The sequence below is a fragment of the Mytilus trossulus genome, chromosome 9 (assembly GCF_036588685.1).
Source record: "Mytilus trossulus isolate FHL-02 chromosome 9, PNRI_Mtr1.1.1.hap1, whole genome shotgun sequence".
Lineage (NCBI taxonomy): Eukaryota > Metazoa > Mollusca > Bivalvia > Mytilida > Mytilidae > Mytilus > Mytilus trossulus.
The window spans coordinates 36977647-37000771 of NC_086381.1; the positions used below are offsets into that span (position 1 = coordinate 36977647).

At 32.0% G+C, this 23125-nt stretch overlaps 1 protein-coding gene across 2 annotated transcripts; it reads left to right on the forward strand.

The window, feature by feature from the left end:
* The first annotated feature begins 1356 nt into the window (after positions 1 to 1356).
* On the forward strand, positions 1357 to 21686 carry LOC134685662 (uncharacterized). 2 transcript variants are annotated; one of them, XM_063545620.1, is made up of 14 exons: positions 1357 to 1458; positions 5870 to 6021; positions 7118 to 7193; positions 7722 to 7833; positions 8494 to 8641; positions 9497 to 9814; positions 10638 to 10868; positions 12316 to 12458; positions 12794 to 12862; positions 13530 to 13631; positions 14045 to 14128; positions 15899 to 16113; positions 18703 to 19190; positions 19716 to 21686. In XM_063545620.1, exons 2-14 carry the CDS (start codon positions 5881 to 5883, stop codon positions 19809 to 19811), a joined length of 2223 nt encoding a protein of 740 aa, XP_063401690.1. In that variant the 5' UTR covers positions 1357 to 1458; positions 5870 to 5880; the 3' UTR covers positions 19812 to 21686. The 2 variants fall into 2 exon arrangements, with proteins under 2 accessions (XP_063401690.1, XP_063401689.1); XM_063545619.1 differs by lacking the exon at positions 1357 to 1458 and adding an exon at positions 1555 to 1634.
* Positions 21687 to 23125: the final 1439 nt, after the last annotated feature.

The window sequence follows — 23125 nt, forward strand, 5'->3', positions numbered from 1 at the left end:
TCATGTAAACAATTGTAATTATATAAAATGTAAATATGCTTAAGCTAAAAAGGGAGCTAATAAATAACTCTTAATTCCAATATTGTCACAGATGAAAGAACTTTTATAGTTAAAATTTAGATACAGTATGGTGTTTTTGTTTTTAGCATTAGTCTTTCACAAGACATATAATGAAAATTTAATTGGCTTTTTATTCAAGAAAACCTATAGGTATTGAAAAATATTGCTATTTATATAAATAAATGTTTGGAACTGAGAAAACTTCCAATATAGTATAGATATTGTTTTATTTAAGACGTTGAGAATATTTGCCTGTTAATTATGGGTATATTGTTATGCCTTTTTATGTGTAGGGCTCTGATCTGGCTGTGGTTTAACATCTAAGAATTGAAATAGTTAAATTCATATTTATGATTTATGCCAACATTATTGCAACAATTATAAAGATCAGTGTAATAAATTGCTTTTCTCTTCATGGGGCCTTTAATTGGAATAAAAGTATCTGATCTTATCTTATTATATATGCTAATGCCGAAAAGTTTCCCCCCCAGATTTACAAATGAAACAAGATACGTGTTGCACAAGTCCGTTATCAATTATGTCAGAGAGGATCCGCAGAGAGACAACAACCAAATGAACAAGTCTGAATTAAAACCGACAAAAGAAGCCATTCAGTAGCCAGGTGCTGTCAAGGATTTTTAATGTAAGCCTACTGTAGTAAGACTCACTTACTATTCTAGTCATTAGCCCCTGTGCCGTACGGTCGGTACTGTTGTCAACGACGTATATCTGAGTTTGAAGTTCCACGCGTACGGCTACAGAAGTTCCAATGGAAACTTTGTTATAAACATTGTCATACTATCTATCCCTGTTGGAACAAATATTTTATACCATTTGTTCCGTTGGGAAAATTTACTGTAATATTTAATCCTGTGGAAATAATATTCCAGAACATTTTTTTCCTTTTGGAACTTATATTATGAAGGAACTTCCAGTGGCGGATTCAGGGGGGGGGGGCGTAGAGGGCGTACCTCTCTGCTCGGATTTTTTTTTTTTTTTTTTTTTTGTAAAATTATTTATCAAACTAGATTACGTGAACTTTGTGTATTTAATTTTTATACGACAATTCTTTACTTATAAAGATATTTTTCGGTGGTATTTAGTCTTCTATTCCGTGACACTGTCGTACTGTATTAATTTTAAAAGATCAGTGCATTATGGTATATTCACCACTGCTTTCAAATTCAATCCCTTTCTCCTAAATATCCCCCACTCAAACAACTATCGCGTTTGAACCATAAACATTAAATAATGCGATTCGAACTTGAACTCGAACGTTAACTAGACAGTTTGGTACACTGACGCACGTGACTGGTGGATGATCATGGTGACCTTTCTGTGACCTATCTCTTATTTATTAATTTGTTGCAGTTGTCATGATTGTGTTCATCCAAATTTGTAAGTAGACTGAAAAGACAAAATATAAATTTGGAGGGATGAAAAGAGTGGTTATTGAACATAGTAGGTCACGTGGGAATAAGTTAGAAATGCGCACTTTTACAAAACACAAAATTGCGCCATCGGCCATTTATATCTTACGACTGCAGACACATGTAAATAAACTTAAGAAAAAGGTAAACAATGATTTTATCGCTAAAATAATACAGACCTGCGAAAAATGATAAATAAATCTACTGAAAAGTTGAACATCGTAAAGAATGAGACCGAAGAATAACAAATACAGGTACCAGAGGCGGATTTTGGGGTGCCCCCCTCTTTTGACGTTTTGTAAAACAAGTTTCGGTAGATTATATAGTAAGTAAGTAAGTAAGTAAGTAAATTTTATTTAGAGTCGGCATATATATACATTATAACAGAGAAAACATGAGCTCTGGTGAGCTCTTTAACCGACTATCACATAAAAAATCATGTAGCATCATACAAATACTACCAAATAAAACATGCAATATATTTGTATTAATGAAAGCAAACTTCTATTTGATTTGTGAGCCTCCAGAGACAAAGCTCATGTGGCAAGCGCCTCTATGTGCATTGAAACGGGGGAATCAGCAAATCACTTGAATCATAAAATATAACAAACTAAAAGCATACAAACAATAAATAAATAAAAATAAGCACTAGCATTTAATGGCAGATATATTAAAAAAATGCATAAAAAGCAGAGCAAAAGGCCATTATAAAAAGAAAGAAAGAAATTTCAGCTTTGAGACAGCACTGGGTGGAAACGACATGAACTGCAGAAGCATTTTTGACCCCCACACCAAGAATTTATGTAATTCCTAAACTGGTCAAAAGAAGTCATGAGTCTAGCCTCATTAGGAAGTGAGTTCCATACTTGTGCTGCCTCAAATCTAAAAGATCTTTTACCATAACTGGAGGTTCTAGGGATAGGTACCTCAGCAGTGTTTACATACCTGAAATTATATGAATTGTTTTTTATTACAACTAAATCTTGAATAAATAAAGGACATTTTTTATTAATTATTTTAAAGGTCTCCAAGGCAATTGAGCGCATTCTATGAGTTTTTAATGATGGAAGGTTTGAAATCTGTAGGAGTGTTTTGTATGAGCTCAGATGGTCTTCATAAATAAATCGAAGCGCTCGTTCTTGTATTTTTTCTATTTTTCTGGTATTTTGTTCCCCACAGAAATGCCAAGTCAAAGGGCAGTAACTAAAATTAGACATAACAAAAGAGTAGTAAATTGTAAGCTTACTCAGTTTGTTTTAATAGATGTTTCCCAATTCTTTTCAAAACATTTAATTGTCTTGCAGCCTTTTTACAAATATTTGAAATGTGTAAATTAAAAGTTTAATTTAAAATCAATCATAACTTCAAGAAGTTTCACCTCATCCTCACATGATATAGAAATACCATTCAAGTCAAACACAATCTTTTAATCATGTGTTTTTTTGCCAAGAGAGATAGCTTGAAATTTCTCTGGGTTGGCTTGCATTTTATTGGAAGAAAACCACTGTATTAAATAATTGCTGTCTTCCTCAAGAGCAGAAATTACATCTTGTAAGGAATTTCCAGACTTTGACAAAGTATTGTCATCAGCACAGTTATATAAAGAACAATTTTTTACAAAAAAGAACAAATTGTTAATAAAAATATTAAATAGGATGGGTCCAAGGATAGAACCTTGTGGTACCCCTTTAAATATGTCAAGCATACCACTTAAATTTTGGTTTTCTTTCACACATTGTTTTATTTTGGTTAAATAACTATATAACATATCAAGTGAGGATTTGGATAGACCATAAGCTTTTAGTTTCAGTAGCAGTAAGTCATGGGGGAGACAGTCAAATGCTTTGGACAAGTCCATAAGGATAGCTGCAAGGTATTTATTTTGATCTAAGGCTAATTTCCAATCTTCAATCACTCTTAATAAAGTTGACTGACATCCAAAACCAGATCTAAAAGCTGCCAAAAAAGGACTGAAGATTTTATCAAAGTACTGTACTAATTGTACTTCTATGGCATTTTCAAAAATTTTAGAAATAGCCGGTAATACACTTACCGGTCTATAATTTCCTTTTTCTAAAACACTATTCTTTCTGTGAATAGGTGCAACTTGAGCTTTCTTAAGACGGTCAGGGAAGGTTGATGATGATAATGACAAATTAACAATATCAGTAAGGGGTTTTACAATAGCAGGTTTATCAAAATGCAGTAATTTAGGTGAGATGCAATCTATACCAGTGGCTTTTTTAACATTAATTTTACGTATACGTTTCTCAACAAAGTCTTGATCAATAGGGGAAAAGGTGAAATTGTTTTGATCAAGATCAGGAATATTATCTTTAATGGCCAAAATACTCGGGTGATCATCATTAACCTTTATTTGACTGCTTCCTATATTCTTTGCAACATTTACAAAATAATCATTAAATATCTCACACACCTCCTCCTGTTTTGTAATTAAAACATTTTTTTCAGAGAGGACAGTTTCCTTTTGGTGTACATTTCCCTTATTTGTAAGAAAAGGTTTCACTGTTGGCCAGAAATCTTTCGACTTTGGGCCTCCAGCACACCTCTCTACAAAATATTGGTTAATGGATTTATTTTTTAGTTTTGTAACATAGTTGCGTTGCCGCCTATATGTCTCCCAGTTCTTACTACCACTGAATTTTGAAATTTATTATATAACATTTTTTTTCTTATAAATGGCACTTTTAAGCTCTGCATTCATATATGGTACTTGATTAGGAAAAATTTTCCTTTCCTTAAAAGGTGCATGTTTGTCAGCTACCTCAATGAAACTTTTGCTAAAATTATCATATGCTGTATTTACATTATCAAATTCAGATATATATAAAAATGCTGATTTTCTAAATCATTTAAAAAATTTGAAGCATCAAAATTCTTGAAGCTTCTGCATATCTTCTTTTTTGGTAAAATTTTAGGTAAATCACAATTTAACTGCACAGATATAAAGTTGTGCACATCACTAATTCCAGTGCCAAAATTACATATCTTTTTAAAATCACAGTCATGATTCATTAAAATCAAATCTAAAAGGGTTGCTTTAGCAATTTTTGTAAAACATGTAGCTTTCTTAATAATGTTTTTTAAATTAAAAATATCACAGATTTCTTATCACAGTTAAGCATGTTATAATTAAAATCACCAATAAAAATATAGTTGTCATATTTTGATATAATTTTGTCTATAGTTTTGGTACAGTCTGTACTGAAATGGTCATCTGACATACTAGGAGGTTTATATATCCCACAGAAGAACCATTTTTTGTTACCAATTGCTGCCTCTATACCAATGGATTTAACATCTGAGAATTCAAGTTGAATTTTTCTATCAGCTGCAAGATCAGATCTTACATATGCAATGAGACCTCCACCGTGTTGATTTCTATCAGCACGCCACATTGTAAAATTATCGACACAAAATTGAGCATTGGGAAAAGATTCATCAATTTTTGTTTCTGATAAAAAGAGAATATCTACTAGATTTCGGTGTAGTAAGTCTTTAATGCATTCAAATTTATAGCGAAGGCTATTGATATTCAAATACCCACACATTAAATTACTATATATTATATAGAGAATGATTAAAGCATGACTTGAGCTGGACCCTTCTTAAGCAGTCAGTAGGACCCCACAAAAGATAATTTCTGGACGGCCACTGGAGTCTTAACAGTGCCGGATCCAGAAGTTTTCAAAAGTGGGGGCCCACTGACTGACCAGAGGCTAAGAGGGGCTCGCTTCAGTAATTCCGTATAAAAGCAACCATTTTTTTTCCGAAAAAGGGGGCCCTGGGCCCGCTAAATCCACCTATGGTCCGAGACCACCTACATATAACGTGTTAGCTGCAGAACAGTAGGGGTAGATGATGATAAAATGGAGAATAAAAATTGGAATATATACATGTATAGTCAAACTCAAAGAGATAACAACCTGACCAAAGAGCAGAAAACCATACCAAACTCCAAAATATATCAATTAACTAAGATTAAAAAGCATACACGACTTGAACAAAGCTCCTGACTTGGGACAGGTCCAAAATCAAGGCAGGGTTAAACTTGTTCAGTGAGATCTCAACACTCCCCATATTTACCTCTAGCCAATGCAGAAAATCAAACATGCATTTAAAATAGACACAGTAAAAATAAGGTTAAAAGAAGTATGATTCCGATGTCAGAATAGGAAACAAAAGTAATAGAGCAAAATGACAATAATGCATAAATAAACATTTTTAAGGACTACCAGCAGTAACTGACATGCCAGCAATGTCAGACCTCAATTAAAATGATTGAAGCCTGAAGGAGTGTATCTTCATCGTATGAAAAGCATGCATAATTAGTATAGTTCCATCATAAAATATTGCAGTTTTGAACTAGATGCGAAGAGAATCATTACCAATGCGTGTTAGAAGACGTCAATCTGACGCCAAATGGAGGGCCAGTGTTGCTACTTGCTATGAAACACTTAAACATGTTATACCAGATTGTGATAAAATATCAAAAAGGAAAATTTCAAAGGTAAGATTTTTATTGATAAACTATAGATCACAGTACAGCCTTTAACAATGAGCAAAACTCATACAGCAAAGTAAGCATTAAAAGGCTATGAAGTGAGAAATGTAAAGCAATTCAAATGAGAAACAAACTGCCTGAACAAAGAAATAACATGACGGGTGCGGTATACGGTTCAGGAAGTGCTTATATTTCCGGAGCACCTGATCTCACTCCCTTTTTTTGTGGAGTTCGTGTTGGTTCTTATTTATTATTTATAACTGTTGATGTAAATGTCCTTTTTTTTTTTTTAAGTATTTGTTTGCTCCTTGGTTTTGATTGTTATTGTCTTATGAACAAAACAATACATGAAAAACAAATGTGATATACAGAAACAATTGACAACCATTGGATGACTAAGAGGGACAGGCACATACAGAATGTGACGAGGTTAGACATGTGTACTATTGCCAAAACCCTCCCCTGGGACAGTGGTGTAACAGTGCAACTTGAAAGTGTCAATAAAAATCTGTTTAAAAGGGCTTAATTGGTGAGATCAATTAATACAATGCACACAAACATACCAACACAAAACATATAAAAAAAGATGTCTTTAAGTCTATTAACTAAAGCCAAAAGGAATTTATAGCTAAATTTTGCTTTTTTCTACCTTACAATGTATGACAATTACTATGCAGGTTAATTAAAGCCTTCAGTTCCAGGTTAGAACACATTTTTTATGACCTTGTCGCTATAGGCAAAGGAGACATTAAGTGTTATCCTTGTCCATTGTAGTTCTATTGTACATCTGCAAGGTTCACGAAAACATTTTTTTATCCGTCAAGATTATTTATCAGTCCTACAAAATCTGTTAATTTTATCCTAAAATAAAATAAATAACATATTTTAATTTTTAACGCAAAACAACTTTATGATTATTAGTTTTATTCTTCACAGCCATGTACAAATTATTGATTGTTATCTTCACTATCCATCTCATAATCTTAATCAATGTCTTGTATATATGTCTTGAAATGACCTTAAAAAGCACAGATTTGACATGTAACATTGACAAACAGACCTGATTAATACTTCACTTTAATTGTTTACTCTTTATTTACAGGCCTTGATTTTGCAGGAAACAGAGAAGCATATAAATAATTTAGAAAATGTACTTTCAGACATACTATCTAATAAAGGTAATTTTCAGGAGGAAGTTTGATACAGAAATGCAAATTTTCATTTGTGTTCATTTTAATTGATATTCATAGGATGTTTATTTCTGGTAATAATCTTAAAGTTTTCCAAAATTTTGTGGTGAATTAAAAAAAAAACCACTTTGCTCTGGAAGGGGAGATAAATCAGATAATTATATGTTACACTTACTTTTCTCTTTTTCTACTGTAAGTTTGCAATTCATCATTTGTCTATGAACTAAATGCTGATAAGTCTTATGATCAATTCTCTGTTGCATGATATATAATATATGGTTGACAAATTTTTGGAAGAAATTCTCATAAAACACTATATAGGGTTTAGAATGGACAGTTAGAAACCCTCTACACACAACCTTTTTGATATTGACCTACTCAAATTCATCCTAAAAAGTTGCAATACCATTTCTTTATAATGGCACAATTCATTTTACATTTTTTACTGTTTGCAATATTTTGTTTTTAAATATTGCCTTTAAAAGGGAGATAACTGAACATATATATCTATTCCAGCTCGGTCTAGAGGTAAAGTTGTTTTATATCAGACAGAAAAGGGACTTGTAGAAGCTAACATGGATGATGTACAGCAAGACCTTGTCTTTAAGCAGCAGAATATGTATCTTCAGTAGGTTTTCTCCTTAACACTTTTTTTTAAAGCTTATTAAACTTTTTAAAGAATCTTTAGGCCAAATAAAATAGTATGTGTGATATCAAGCAGTTAAGTATATCTGGAAAAAAGTTATGGATTTTCTTTTTATTTTATGGTGTTTTTTTTACATTTAGTCTATGGGAGCAACATTATGACTTTCACAGTGCTTAATGAAAAATGACAAAAACATCTTTAGGGTTGGCTATTATTAAGACAAAAAAGTAGGGTAACTGAAACCACACATATTTTTATTTGGCCTTGCATCAACTTCTATTTATCAGTTCATCCCTATTTTAGTTCTACTATTGAAAAAATTCTGAATTTAAAATAAGACTGTGTTTAACTTCTGTTTTCAACCTTCCTTCTATATGCATGAAAGTTATAAGAAGTGATAATTTTCTAACAGTTTCACATTATAATCATTAGCAAATATACTATATACTATACTATATACTTTTCTTTTCATGAAATGACATTTACTCAAAGGATTTTAATACACTGAATATGTATTAACCTAGTTAAACACAATATTAATATTTCTAATTATCAAAATAAAATTTGCCATTCTGATGCTGTCAAGTTTGATGATAAGATTGTCAGAATACTTTATTTTAATGATGAAAATATATTTAATAGGAATTTTGGACAAAGAAAGAGAAGTAACATCCCATCAGATATAGAAACAGGGATTATCAACCTCAGATCCACATACTGTCCTCTGACTGTATTACCTACTGAATGTCTACAACAACAAGTTGTTCCAAGTACACCTAATGATGAACCAGTAAGAACTCAAATATTTTCAGTGGAGCATATGCCCACCTTTATAATCTATAAAAGCTATCTGTTTTGGGCATAAAATTGTCCAATCAAAACTTATCTAACTATGCTCAGATTTAATTTTTATGCCCCACCTACGATAGTAGAGGGACATTATGTTTTATGGTCTGTGGCTCCGTTCGTTCGTTCGTCCGCAGGTTAAAGTTTTTGGTCAAGGTAGTTTTTGATGAAGCTGAAGTCCAATCAACTAGAAACTTAGTACACTTGTTGCTTATGATATGATCTTTCTAATTTTAAAGCCAAAATAGACTTTTGACCCTAATTTCATGGTCAACTGAACATAGAAAATGAAAATGGGAGTTCCAGGTTTAAAGTTTTTGGTCAAGGTAGTTTTTGATGAAGTAGAAGTCCAATCAACTTGAAACTTAGTACACTTGCTGCTTATGATATGATCTGTCTAATTTTAAAGCCAAATTAGACTTTTGACCCAATTTCACGGTCTGTTGAACATGGAACATGATAGTGCCAGTGGGGCATCCGTGTACTTTGGACACATTCTTGTTTTCAATTTAACACAAACAATTATGCTATTTTGAATCTAGTATGAAGGCTTAAATTTGTTTATACCTCAAAGTTTCCAATATTTGACTCTATTGTTAATATATAACTAATAAATTCTGTTCCTACTTATATAAAATTATTAGTAAGTTGCTTAAAGTTTGCTCCATTAAAGTATTGTATGCAATAAAATTGTTTTTTTTGTTTAACTTAAAATTTATTCAAACAAAAATTTATTTAAATCTTAATTAATGGGTTAAGATATAAACAATTTAAATACATGTATGTGTTTTATTTTCAGAATACCAGGCAGTTAGAAGAGAACAGAGAAAATATATTTATACCAGGCTTTAATCCTATTGTAAAACCCACAGAAAGAGTTCATCTAACACATTTTCCATTTGAACATCTCCAGACTGTTCCTCAACAGGTATCATTGCTGAAAACTCCAGTAAAATCGAAGTCAAGAACAGATCATGCTTCATCATGTGTCAAGAACTTTGAATATCATGCTCCAGGGGAAGTAACTCCAAATAAAGCTTATTCTTACTTATCTAGGACACCAAAGAATAGTCATAAACATCAACATTACAAAACACCAGGCAGAATTTCAACAAAGGTAACTTTTACTTTTTAAAGCAGCCATTCAATCCTTAATTAAGAATATAAATACATGTTTTTTGTATGTGAATTTATTGAGATTCACATATTTCAAAGGTCTGAATTTCTACTTATAATTTCTGTCATTTTTTAGCATTACATAGAAGGTCTAGCTGATTATTTTGAATTCATGCCTGAATTGACAACATGAAAATCATTTTATAGCTTGAACAGGATTTAGATTTTGATCCTTTTCTTTAGCAAAATGTTAAAGACTGATATGTTGTATACAACAATTAAAAAGTAGAATTATTCATTTTGAACATGTTGAATGACTTTAAATTGCATACATTGAAAGTCGTATGTTGATTATAAAGCTGACCATGCCAGGGATGTATAGTCAGTCAAGGTTGTTAAACACTTCCATCATCATGATTATAGATTCCAAATACATTTAAATTCATCACCATGAGTTCTCAACAAGTGGTGGTCCTAAGGTTATCATTTGCACAATAACACAGTCCTTATAGAGCCCTGTTGATTTTCATTCAATACCAAAAGGCAGTGTTATTACCAAAAAACATTGCAATTTATAGGATTATGTAACTGGGGGAAAAAATGCAGGTTCCACAAAAAGTGGGATGAAAATGTCTGATACTGGTATATTTAGAAAAATAATTTGAAGGAAATTAAAACAAAATATTTTAGTTCTTTATAGCTTTTAAAAATTGCATAAGACTGGTAAACATTGTAAGTATGATTGTATTAAGACCCTTTACATCATACAAAGATAAAGAGCTCATATTAAATATAAACAGTACTATTATTTCTTGTATATTCAGTTGAAACCTGAAACTTGCAGTAGATTTACTCCAGTTAAACTTCAAGGAGAACTGGATCATGGTACACCTCAACAGCTTCCAAGTGTACCCACTGGTTTTACTCCCATAAAACTTCCCACAGAGTTTGGTACACCAAGTCAGTTTTCAGATGTCCCATCAGGATATACTCCCATCAAAATGACAGTGGATTCCATGTTACCTGAATCACCGTTCACATCTATTTGTATGAAGGTATATCAAATGTAAAAAAATACTAACATTATTCCTGGTACAGGGGCTGCTCTTGCTCCAAAAAAAGTCTGAGCCAGAAAAAAAATATTTTTAGCTCTTAATTTTTCTCTAAAATAGAGTATCTATGTTTACCTTTGAATCCTGCAATAAAACTGGCTATAACATTGGCTATAAAATGTTCACTATTTGTTTTGAATTTCTTGCTCAAATGTCCTGCATCCTGAAAGGCATCTTACATAAAAAATGTATGGGTTGTGGGGTTCAAACAATTTTTTCACAAAATAAAGCATTTATTTTCCCTATTTAGTGTATTTTTGTCGAGCCTTCGACTTAAGTCGAAAAAGCGAGACTAAGCGATCCTACTTTCCGTCGGCGGCGGCGGCGTCCACAAATATTCACTCTGTGGTTAAAGTTTTTGAAATTTTAATAACTTTCTTAAACTACACTGGATTTCTACCAAACTTGAACAGAAGCTTGTGTATGATCATAAGATAGTATCCAGAAGAAAAGTTGTAAAAATAAAATTCCATTTTTTCCGTATTTTACTTATAAATGGACTTAGTTTTTTCTGCGGGGAAACATTACATTCACTCTGTGGTTAAAGTTTTTAGAATTTTAATAACTTTCTTAAACTATCCTTTGTTTGAACCAAACTTGGACAAAAGCTTGTTTATGATCATAAGATAGTATCCAGAAGTAAATTTTGTAAAAAAATAAATCCATTATTTCCGTATTTTACTTTTAAATGGACTTAGTTTTTCTACAGAGAAATATCACATTTACTCTGTGGTTAAAGTTTTTAAAAATTTAATAACTTTCTTAAACTAGCTGGGTTTATACCAAACTTGGACAGAAGCTTATTTATGATCATAAGATAGTATCCAGAAGTAAATTTTGTTAAAAGATATTTCCATTTTTTCTGTATTTTACTTTTAAAGGGACTTACATTTTCTTCCAGTTAACATAACATACAGTCTGCAGTTTAAGTTTTCAAAACATTAATTAGATTCATTAACTATCCTACATTTTTACCAAACTTGGACAGATGCTTCTTACAATCAAAAGGAATATTTTTAATGATTTTTTTCCTCCTTTATGTTGAGCCTGCGATTTACAGCAAAAGTAGGCGAGGCACTGGGTTCCGCGGAACCCTTACAAATTTTTCTTTAATGATTTCATGTCAGATCATTTTTCATATCAATTAATTATAGCTGTTTGATATTGAAAATTATTGCTTGTATGAAAGGGGTTCTTCATAGGAAAAGTGACTTCCCTATACATTTGATTTTGGAATAGCCTTAATAAGTTACTGATTAATAGGGGAGATGTTGAAATTAAGAAGCTAGAAATGTTTAATTTATCAGATATGGTAGAATTGTGTGATACATTTAATTTGAAAAGATGTGATTGACAAATATTTGAATCTGTAATCATTTATTTATTTTAGTCTTTAAGTCCTGATAGTAAGGAACGTCTTGACCATGAGTATGCATGGTCAGAGCAGATGGGATTGACCAGTTTGTTATGTGATGAGACAATCGATCACATGGATCTTGGAGACGAAGATGATTTAGCTGAGAAAAATTCCAGGTACTTGTGCATTATGTTTAAAAAAAAACTTTAATTGTCATTTGAAATAACTTTAAATTTCCATTCTGGGGAAAATCTACATTCACCTTTATATTTTAGATATTAGAATGCAAGTTCTTTATTATTATTGGGATACTTTACTGGTCCCATTATTCCAATTTATCAAAACCTTGCAATAATATCTGAATTAACAGTATTCATTTATTTATCTGAATTTGAACTATTGATAGGTAGCTGCAGACCAGTGGATAAAAAATGAAATGGTATAATTTTTACATTTTCTACATCTTTGTATTTTCTACATTTCTACATACGTAGCTTTTCAAATATTTTAGGACACCTCAAAACAGTATTAAACCAAAGGAGCAAAGACATAAAATAGCTGAGAAAGGCAAGAAGTTCAGGTAAAAGATTTGAAATTGTTTTATATACACACTGTCTATAGACTAAAATAAAGAGAAGATGAATACTGTAAACCAACTTATTTTTGCGGGTACTTTATTTTGCGTTTAGCCCTTTCCAGTCCATTTCGCGGCAATTTAATTTCACGATTTTCTAATTAACTTGATGTTGTTAAATAATGAAAGATCCAAGTTTTACATATTTGCGACGATTTAACTTCGCGATATTTTTCAAGTCGCGAAAATAAATTGCTCTCGAAAATTAATTGGTTTACAGTATTTTTACATGTGTATTGTTTGGTTGCTGTCTTATGATGAATAACCACCTCACCTTTTATGACTTTTGTTGCTGTAGGCAGAAGCAGGTCTGCAAAACTGCCTGACCCCGTCCGTCTGACTGAATGTAAACTTGTTGCAAAGTTTTCTTGACTTTTATGAAAGGGAATGAATTAATATATAGTCTTCAGCTTTATAATGTTGAGTTGTAGCTAGTAAGCAATTTTTAAAATCGGATATGAATCCAATTCCTGCTTTCAAAATTGAGAAAATAAGATAGAATCTAGCTAGAAACATATATAAATCTCTAAGGGTTGTGAATTGATCATCATAAATACTGTAAATTAGATGCAAATTAAATGAGTATTGAATTTGAAAACTGCAAAAATTTCAGATCATTGTCAAGTTCATCAAGTGGAGGTAACTCTGTCCAGACAAGCCACTCTGGAGGAAAGGGTAGAAATACAGAGGCCAAATGTAGAAGGCAATTAGAAAAGTAAGTTTTGATATTTTAGAAAAACAAGTTAATTTACAAAGTTTTTTTTCTGACACAAAACTATTTTTGTTCAATAAAGGTTTTGGAATTTGATTACAAGTCAATAAATTCAAAAAGGTTCTGTTTATTTGAAAATATTCTTAATCAACAGTTTAAGAATATGTTACAAATAAAGTTATATATTTTATATGCTTTTCATGTAAGGATGAAAAATTATTTCTATTTTTTTTGTAAAAGTTAATTATAAAAAATGTGTGCATTTCTCGAGTTAAATTTGATTTTTTTTGCAACTAGTAATTTTATTAATGATAAATATGTTAACATACAATTTTTGTACATTTGTTACCCAAAGGTTATAAATGCCAGAGCTTTTCAATGGGAAACTGTGAATAGTTGTTTTTCTTTTCCCCCAGGTGCTTCACAGCAGAAAAAGACAGTCTGCCAGTGATTACGGGTGTTTTTGATAATACTGATACAAATTGCCTAGATTTTGATGGGTATGTCTTTTAATGTTATGCTATAATAAAAACCTCTGGATTCAGTACCTTTGAAAGCAGATTTTGTAGCTAGGGGAGATAACTCTGCAGTAAAAAATCTAACAAATGAATATAGAGACATACCTGCCAACTGTCACTATTTGCGGGGGATTTCCCCCATGGAGGCTCCCAAATTTAAATTTTGAAAGCAATTTTGTCCACAATTTTAAACAAAACAGTTAATTTACAATGAAGAAGCCAAAAACAACATTAAACTGTATTTGAAGGCCCCCTTGAAGGTTTTTTAGGACTATGACAGCCATCTTGCACGCAAAACCCCAATGGGCATTTTCAAAAGTTGGCAGGTATGTAGAGAGCTATTTTTGGTATAGAAAAAGAATTGAGGAGAAAAGTATTTCCTCATCAGTCGTAGCAAATATCTCAATGTGTTAAAATTGAATACCAATTGTTACCAGGTACATATTAAACCTAAAATGCTACCTAATGAACTTTATTTCTATTTACATACAGGAAAAAAAAATGTTTTATAGGTTGTCTAATGGATAGATTTATTTTGGTTACTTATCTTTGTGGCCACTTGATTTAGAGGATTAACAAATTCTACTTAAATGAAACCGATAGAAAAAATTTATTTTGTTGAACCTTTGAAATTCATGTTTTATTCCACAATCACAATTCATGAAATACATAACAAATAATGAGGATTGTTCCATATTGATAAAATATTAGGCCAAAAAAAGTATATGTCCGTTTCCTGCTACCGACCGACCCTGACTCAAACCCCCCGACCCTAGATCTTTTTATTCAATTCCGGAAAAAAATCGTTTCCAGTCCGGAAAAAATAATTTCTTGTCCGATCTTACTATGCCCAAACAATCAAAATGACAGGACCCTAACCAAACATGACATTTAACCGACTGCAAATCTGACGGGGGGTGCAAAAAAAAAAGCAAAAAAAAAATCCCGACCTACCGACCCTGATTTATTTGCCTTAGCAGCAGGAAACAGACATATATTTTTTAAGGCCATAGTAGGTTTTTCTATATGAATGGGATTTTTGATAAATAAGCATATTCACCTGCCGAAAAAGGATATTCACTGCGCAAAACGTCACATGCTTTTACGTGTATAATTTTGGTAAAAAATGTTTGATGTACAATTTGTTTTGGTAAATATTTCCCATTATATTCTTTTCTCTCGGAATATGGAATAAAACATTTACTGTCTTTTGTTTCGTTTAATATGTGGTTTAATTGACTTATGAAAAACTGATATTCACTTTTCAAAAGTCAATAAAACTAGACATTTACCTCATCAAAAGACAGTAAATGTATACTATTCCATTTAGAGAATTAAAAAAAATCACCAAGCAAAAAACACTTCCTTTGAGTATTTTTAAAATTGTAATTTCAATAACTTTTGTGATGATTTTATTATAGTAAATTACAGTTGTGACATGACAGTTTTTCGCAAATAATTAAAATCTCATATTAGTATGTAGTATTTCCTGAAATTGCAATGACGAATCTCAAATGTTTGCTAATTGTTCAAACATTTTTTCAAATTACAGTATATCAAATGAACATACAGCAATAAATGAATATTTTATTAATAATTTTGTTATTGTTTATACTGCTTATCTACCTGAATGAACTGCATAACATGTCGAATAGGCATACAAGTTAAAAAGATTGAGGATTGAACAGACCTGAAAATAAGCTAGTCAAGATGGCTACTTTGTAATTTTATTTATTTTTGTTTCATTTTCAGATATTTCCTGTTCTATCAATTTGTAGCGGGTGATACAGAGGAGACATTAAAAGGTGAAATGGCCAGTGAGGTATCACAGATGTGGAAAGAAATGCCAGACGACACAAAAGATACATTTATTGCCATGGCAGCATTAGAAGGGTCACAATCAGATTCAAGTCACCTTAGCGACGACCTTATAGAACTTGATGTCAAACCTTTTGATAAAGATAATGGTAAAAAATATCACTATATTGAAAGCATGTAGACTCTTAACTCTTTCTAGATCACCAGTCCAGCATCAGAAACTCTTAATTCATTCTAGATCACCAGGCCAGCATCAGAAACTCTTAACTCATTCTAAATCACCAGGTCAGCATCAGAAACTCTTAACTCATTCTAGATCACCAGGCCAGCTTCAGAAACTCTTAACTCATTCTAGATCACCAGGCCAGCTTCAGAAACTCTTTACTCATTCTAGATCACCAGGCCAGCATCAGAAACTCTTAACTCATTCTAGATCACCAGGCCAGCTTCAGAAACTCTTAATTCATTCTAGATCACCAGACCAGCTTCAGAAACTCTTAACTCATTCTAGATCACCAGGTCAGCATCAGAAACTCTTAACTCATTCTAGATCACCAGGCCAGCTTCAGAAACTCTTAATTCATTCTAGATCACCAGGCCAGCTTCAGAAACTCTTAATTCATTCTAGATCACCAGGCCAGCTTCAGAAACTCTTAATTCATTCTAGATCACCAGGCCAGCTTCAGAAACTCTTAACTCATTCTAGATCACCAGGCCAGCTTCAGAAACTCTTTACTCATTCTAGATCAACAGGCCAGCTTCAGAAACTCTTTACTCATTCTAGATCACCAGGCCAGCATCAGAAACTCTTAATTCATTCTAGATCACCAGGCCAGCATCAGAAACTCTTAGATCATTCTAGATCACCAGGCCAGCTTCAGAAACTCTTTACTCATTCTAGATCACCAGGCCAGCTTCAGAAACTCTTTACTCATTCTAGATCACCAGGCCATCTTCAGAAACTCTTTACTCATTCTAGATCACCAGGCCAGCATCAGAAACTCTTAACTCATTCTAGATCACCAGGCCAGCTTCAGAAACTCTTTACTCATTCTAGATCACCAGGCCAGCTTCAGAAACTCTTAATTCATTCTAGATCACCAGACCAGCTTCAGAAACTCTTAACTCATTCTAGATCACCAGGTCAGCATCAGAAACTCTTAACTCATTCTAGATCACCAGGCCAGCTTCAGAAACTCTTAATTCATTCTAGATCACCAGGCCAGCTTCAGAAACTCTTAATTCATTCTAGATCACCAGGCCAGCTTCAGAAACTCTTAATTCATTCTAGATCACCAGGCCAGCTTCAGAAACTCTTAACTCATTCTAGATCACCAGGCCAGCTTCAGAAACTCTTTACTCATTCTAGATCAACAGGCCAGCTTCAGAAACTCTTTACTCATTCTAGATCACCAGGCCAGCATCAGAAACTCTTAATTCATTCTAGATCACCAGGCCAGCATCAGAAACTCTTAGATCATTCTAGATCACCAGGCCAGCTTCAGAAACTCTTTACTCATTCTAGATCACCAGGCCAGCTTCAGAAACTCTATACTCATTCTAGATCACCAGGCCAGCTTCAGAAACTCTTTACTCATTCTAGATCACCAGGCCAGCATCAGAAACTCTTAACTCATTCTAGATCACCAGGCCAGCTTCAGAAACTCTTTACTCATTCTAGATCACCAGGCCAGCATCAGAAACTTTTAACTCATTCTAGATCACCAGGCCAGCTTCAGAAACTCTTTACTCATTCTAGATCACCAGGCCAGCATCAGATAATATACAGCACTGTGTAGTAATAGATAATAGGAATCATAAAAAAAACTTCACAGTACAACAGACCACATCAACCACTAACACCAAACTCTTCCAACAAAATTTATAAGATTGAGAATGGAAATGGGGATCATGTAAATGAGACAAAAAACAGCTCAAGACCACTGATGGGTCTTTTGCAAAGAAGAAAACCCAGCCCCCTGAGTTTAGTTTCAGCTGGCCTCTTAACACATATGTGTACTATTTCAGCAAAAAATGGACATCTGACACTAAAAATCAGAAACATAAATAACAAAAATTAGAAAATTAAAAAAATTATACAAGACTAACAAAGGCCAGTGGTTGAAATTGATAAATGATCAAGTTTTGGCATGCTTCAGAAATGAGGACATAGTATATAATTACCTGGAAACGTCCACTCTGTATTTTTTTTTTAGATGTATTTCTATTTGTATCCATCTTATGATTTGAGCCTTTTTCAACTGATTTTTATAGTTCTTTCTCATGTTGTATTGTCACACCACTGTCACAGGTTCGGGGAGGGTTGGCATACCACTAACATATTTAACACCACCACATTCTTTATGTATGTGCCTGTCCCTAGTCAGGAGCCTGTAATTTAGTGCTTGTCGTTTGTTGATGTGTTACATGTTTGTTTTTGATTCAATGATTTGTACATAAACTAGGCTGCTAGTTTTCACCTTGAATTGTTTTACAATTGTCATTTCAAGGCCTTTTATAGCTGACTATGCAGTATGGTCTTTGCTCATTGTTGAAAGCCATACAGTGACATATCAGTGACATATAGTTGTTAATTTCTGTGTCATTTGGTCTCTTGGGGAGAGTTATCTCATTGGTAATCATACCACATCTTCTTTTTTTTTATATAAACAACAAAACTGCTTGATATTATACCATGAATTGTTATTTATTCTCCTTGAAAACTCTTTCTATTTCAGATGATGTTCACCAGACATTCCACAATGATGTTCACCAGACATTCCACAATGATGTGCACCACACATTCCAAAATGAAGAAGTTAGAGCCAATCAAGTTATGTTTTCAGTCAAACAAGAACCACAAATTCTCCTTCCACAAAGACCTATTCCAAAATCTTATCGTTTCCTTTTACCAGAACATAATGTGCAAGAAGTTCCACTTGGTAGAGTTGTCTTACCTAGGTCATCTGAGCAGATCTTAGTTCCTGAGATTTCTGAACAGGTGACAGTTCCAGACACCTCAGAAGCAGCAGTTGTTCCAGAATTCACAATGAACAAACCATATTATACTTTGAGTAAACCAGTTATGCAAATGGATCACATGATAGCACAAAATGTTGAGGTTTCTGCAGATATGGGAGATTTTCAGATGGTACCAGAAAGTCAGTTATGTCACTTTGACAGAACAAGGGCCAATGACCTTGGGTTCATTTCATTATCAAATGAGGTAAACATTGTAGAAGAATTAAAGATTTCATTTATATGGCTAGCCTTAAAGCAGGAGGTGCACTAAGGGCTCTTTGTTGTTGTTAAAAAAAATATGGCATATATTTTAAAAGTTTTGCACTTTTTCGTGTGCATTAAGTTTCAAGTTAATGTTACCATGCCGTGGTAAACTACCTAAATAAAGCTGCTTTTAACATGATTCAGAGCAAATGAAAAGACTGATACACAGAACATAATCATCATGTCATAAAAAATACTTAATAGCAAATGGCAGTATCTTTTGGATGTGAAATAGATATAGGAAGATGTGGTATGAATACCAATGAGAAACTCCTCCATTTATATAACATCTGTCTGCAAGAAGCTGTCTCTTTACCTTTGTATAACCATGATAAAAAGTACTGTGACTTGGTACTTTACATGACTGATACAATAGCCTTTCAGAATTAATGCCTCGAGACAGATTGATCATGTATACTTCACACAAGTATTTTAGAATACATCAAATTTACATTATTTTTTACAGAACAGTATGAATGAAGAGTTCCAACACGTGTTTAGTCCACAGATTACATCAGAAGATCTGACAGAATGGAAAGGACAGATAGTGCCATTAGTTTGATTCATAGAAATGTTAATTTGAATATGAAATAATAAGTTGTACAATATAATGATATACTAATTACTAAGTGCCATTAGTTTGAATTGATTAATTCATAGATATGTTTGAATATGAAATAATAAGTTATAATAATAGTTATGATATGCTAAGTGGAAATGTGTTATAATACTGACTCATGGCAATTTAAAAAAAAAATATTGATTATCTCCCTTCATTAGTTGTACAGAACTGTTCAAAGTTGATCATGAAATTTTGTTAAAGGTTGTGAATTTGTCAAATTTTCTCATTAGGGCTTTGAAATTATTTTGTTTTGTGAAGTGGAGACAGGGGCGGGGTTTAGAGGTATTGTATAATCAACCATATCATTAATAGAACTTTAAAAGTCAATCTGACCAAATGCTTTTTCAAAGAGTCTTTCCTTCACCAATGACTTGCACTTTTATTTCAAGTTCTTTATTATAAATCTTTCCTCTGAAGTTTCTTTTACAGACATGTCCAATATGGCAAAAAAAAAGACAAGATAACACAAAATATATTAATAATGAAAAAAATAAAATTATAATTATGAAAAATTGTTCATTTTTTGTAAGGACTTATAGATTGTGATAGGATTATTTTGTAAGCTATAATAGATTGATCAGAGTTATGATATTGATGTAAAGATTGTGTCTGAATATGTTGTATTTTATGAAGTTAATGATCATGCAAAATTCCCCTGTGGATGTTGATTTTATTAAAACTTAATTTGTTACCTGTTGTATCAAGTAGATGTGGTAGTTTGTTTGTTGATGCTAGTTTTATAAAACATCTGAAATTATTCTTGTAAATGATCGTTAGTAAGAGGTTATTTTCAGGTCTAAATTTAAGATGATTTACAGCTCTTCTATAAAAGCATGCAATGCAAAGCATTGATTAACTTGCTCGCTTTGTTTGTTTGTATTATGTTTGTAAACAACAGATAGGTAGTTTGTTTACTATTTACTGGAATTTGATTGAGCAATAAACATTAACTTCAATTCATGTCCAATCAAATCCCAGTATATATTGAAACTCTGCTTTCCTATTGTTTGCAAACATCCAAGCAAGTTGACCAAAGTTTTGTTTTGCATGCTTTTATAGAAGAGCTGTAAAACTGAATAAGACTTTTAGAAGGATTATAAAAGTTGGAATGCATTGTTTTCATTATGAAGAAGTTTACAGGTAAAAATATGCTAGAATGCTGAGGAAATATGTTGAAAATCAGTTTTTATAAAGGGATACTAAAATTGCACACAGGTATGTGCAGGTCTAATTAAGATAATATGTTAGAGGTCCGTATGATAAGATCTGCAAAGTTTGACATCCTTAACGGAACTTGCATAGTTAACATTTCCATTTTCATATGAACCCCTACCAAATCAGAGTTCTTGAAACCTTTTTCCCTGGAGGTCCTTGAAGAAAATTGTCAGGTCTTCACTATTATTTCTATTTCAAAATACCAAAATTGTATCTGTCCTAGCAAAAAAAAATTTTGTTAAAACCTTCTGACAACCTCTTTTTGAGAACACTGCTCCATAACAATTAACTTGAATTAAACTTTTTTTTTCAAAAGATTTATGTATAGGTTGTATCTCGTACTTAACAGCCTCTTTGAATAGTAAGGACTGAAGTTTCATTACATATTAGGTACCAAGTAATATAACTCTTGTCTAGTTTATATCAGACATTTAATGAAAGTAAAATAAATTGGAAACAAAAAATCATACTTAATCAACCTTCTCCAGATTTACAATGTACAAAAGTAAAATATTGATATGATGATGCTGTATTTAGAAGTGTACATTAATACCTTATGTTTTATTAGTCTGGGCTGATATGCATAAAACCTCTTAAGCTGAAATAGTTTTCTGCATAACAGCCCTCAGGCTTTTGGTTATAAGGCTGAACCCTCTCTTTTATTTGTACATGTAATATAGTATTTTTGTTAAGCATTCTTTAAACAACTTGTATGTAAATAGTGAATCTTAGTCTGTATAGAATTTGTAAAATATATGAAATTGAGTATATTTTTTTAAAGTTGAGAAAAGGAAGACATTATCCTGAGTTTTAAGAATGATAAAACAAATGTATATTTTATGATAGAAATTGAAGTTTACCCTACATCAATTGGGTGTTTTACAAAAAGCATGCTATTAAAGAAGACTATACTATATCATTAGAACTGTGATTTTCTAGATATCATATTTAAAAACATATTAGCTTTTCCTAATGTTACAGATAAGTTTCCAGCTCTAAAGAATTAGATTTTAAAATGAAAAAATATAAAATAAAGATTTAATTCTATTATTTATTATATTTATAGGTGTTTACTTTTCTGACTAGCAAAATGAATAACATTTGTTTTTTACGCTTGTAATCACCGTTTGTTTTTAAACAGCTTAGAAAATGTCGCATTTTCAGGTGTTCAGAAGCAATTTGTTAAGGCAAACAATGGAATTAAAGGCAAAACTACAAGAGACTTAAATATTTTTCATATCAAAGATAAAGATAAGGCAAGCTAATATTGTATAAATGTATATAGAAAATAAATCAGATGGCTTTATTTAATTTTTAATAAAGTCGAAATAGGGACTTTGAGTGTATATAGATTTTGCTATGGGGAGCTTTGGTAAAAATTGATGGTAAAACATGTATATGTTTTTGGTTAAAATGGCAAGCTTAAGCTTTACCTGTTCAGACTAGTACATCAGGATAAAAGAAGGCACAATTTTATACCCCATTTTAGTGTAATAGATCAGTTTTGACTGACTGTACCTTGGATTATTTTAATTTCATTCATAGTTTTAAAAGATTTTTAATGGCAAAATAGAAATTTCTGATCAAATTCTTGATTAATTTTTTTCATCATGGTGTCAACAAGTGCTTAAATCTGATTCAGTCTTTACAGAAATAGGGATAACATGAATAAAAAATTTAAAACTATATAAGGCAACATATTATACTTTCAGTTATTTATTTTTTCATTATTTGTATGGAAAAGATTCCAAGAATACTTGTTTTTAAATTGCATAAGAAATATTGATAAAGAAACAGAGGTACAATATCTTCAAAGACTGAAATGAACTTGATTAGTGTAATGTACAAACTTGTATATAATGGCAGGTTCCCGGTGAGAAGATGTTTTTGTAGAATGGCATTGTTAGAAGAAAAGCAGGCTATTGTTTGTTGTTATATCTGTTTGATACTAGACTGATTTTGATAGATATTGTTGGTATAGTTATAAAAGTGTCAAATTATTTTTCCAAGTAGTTCAGGATGAAATGGATGAAATTTTA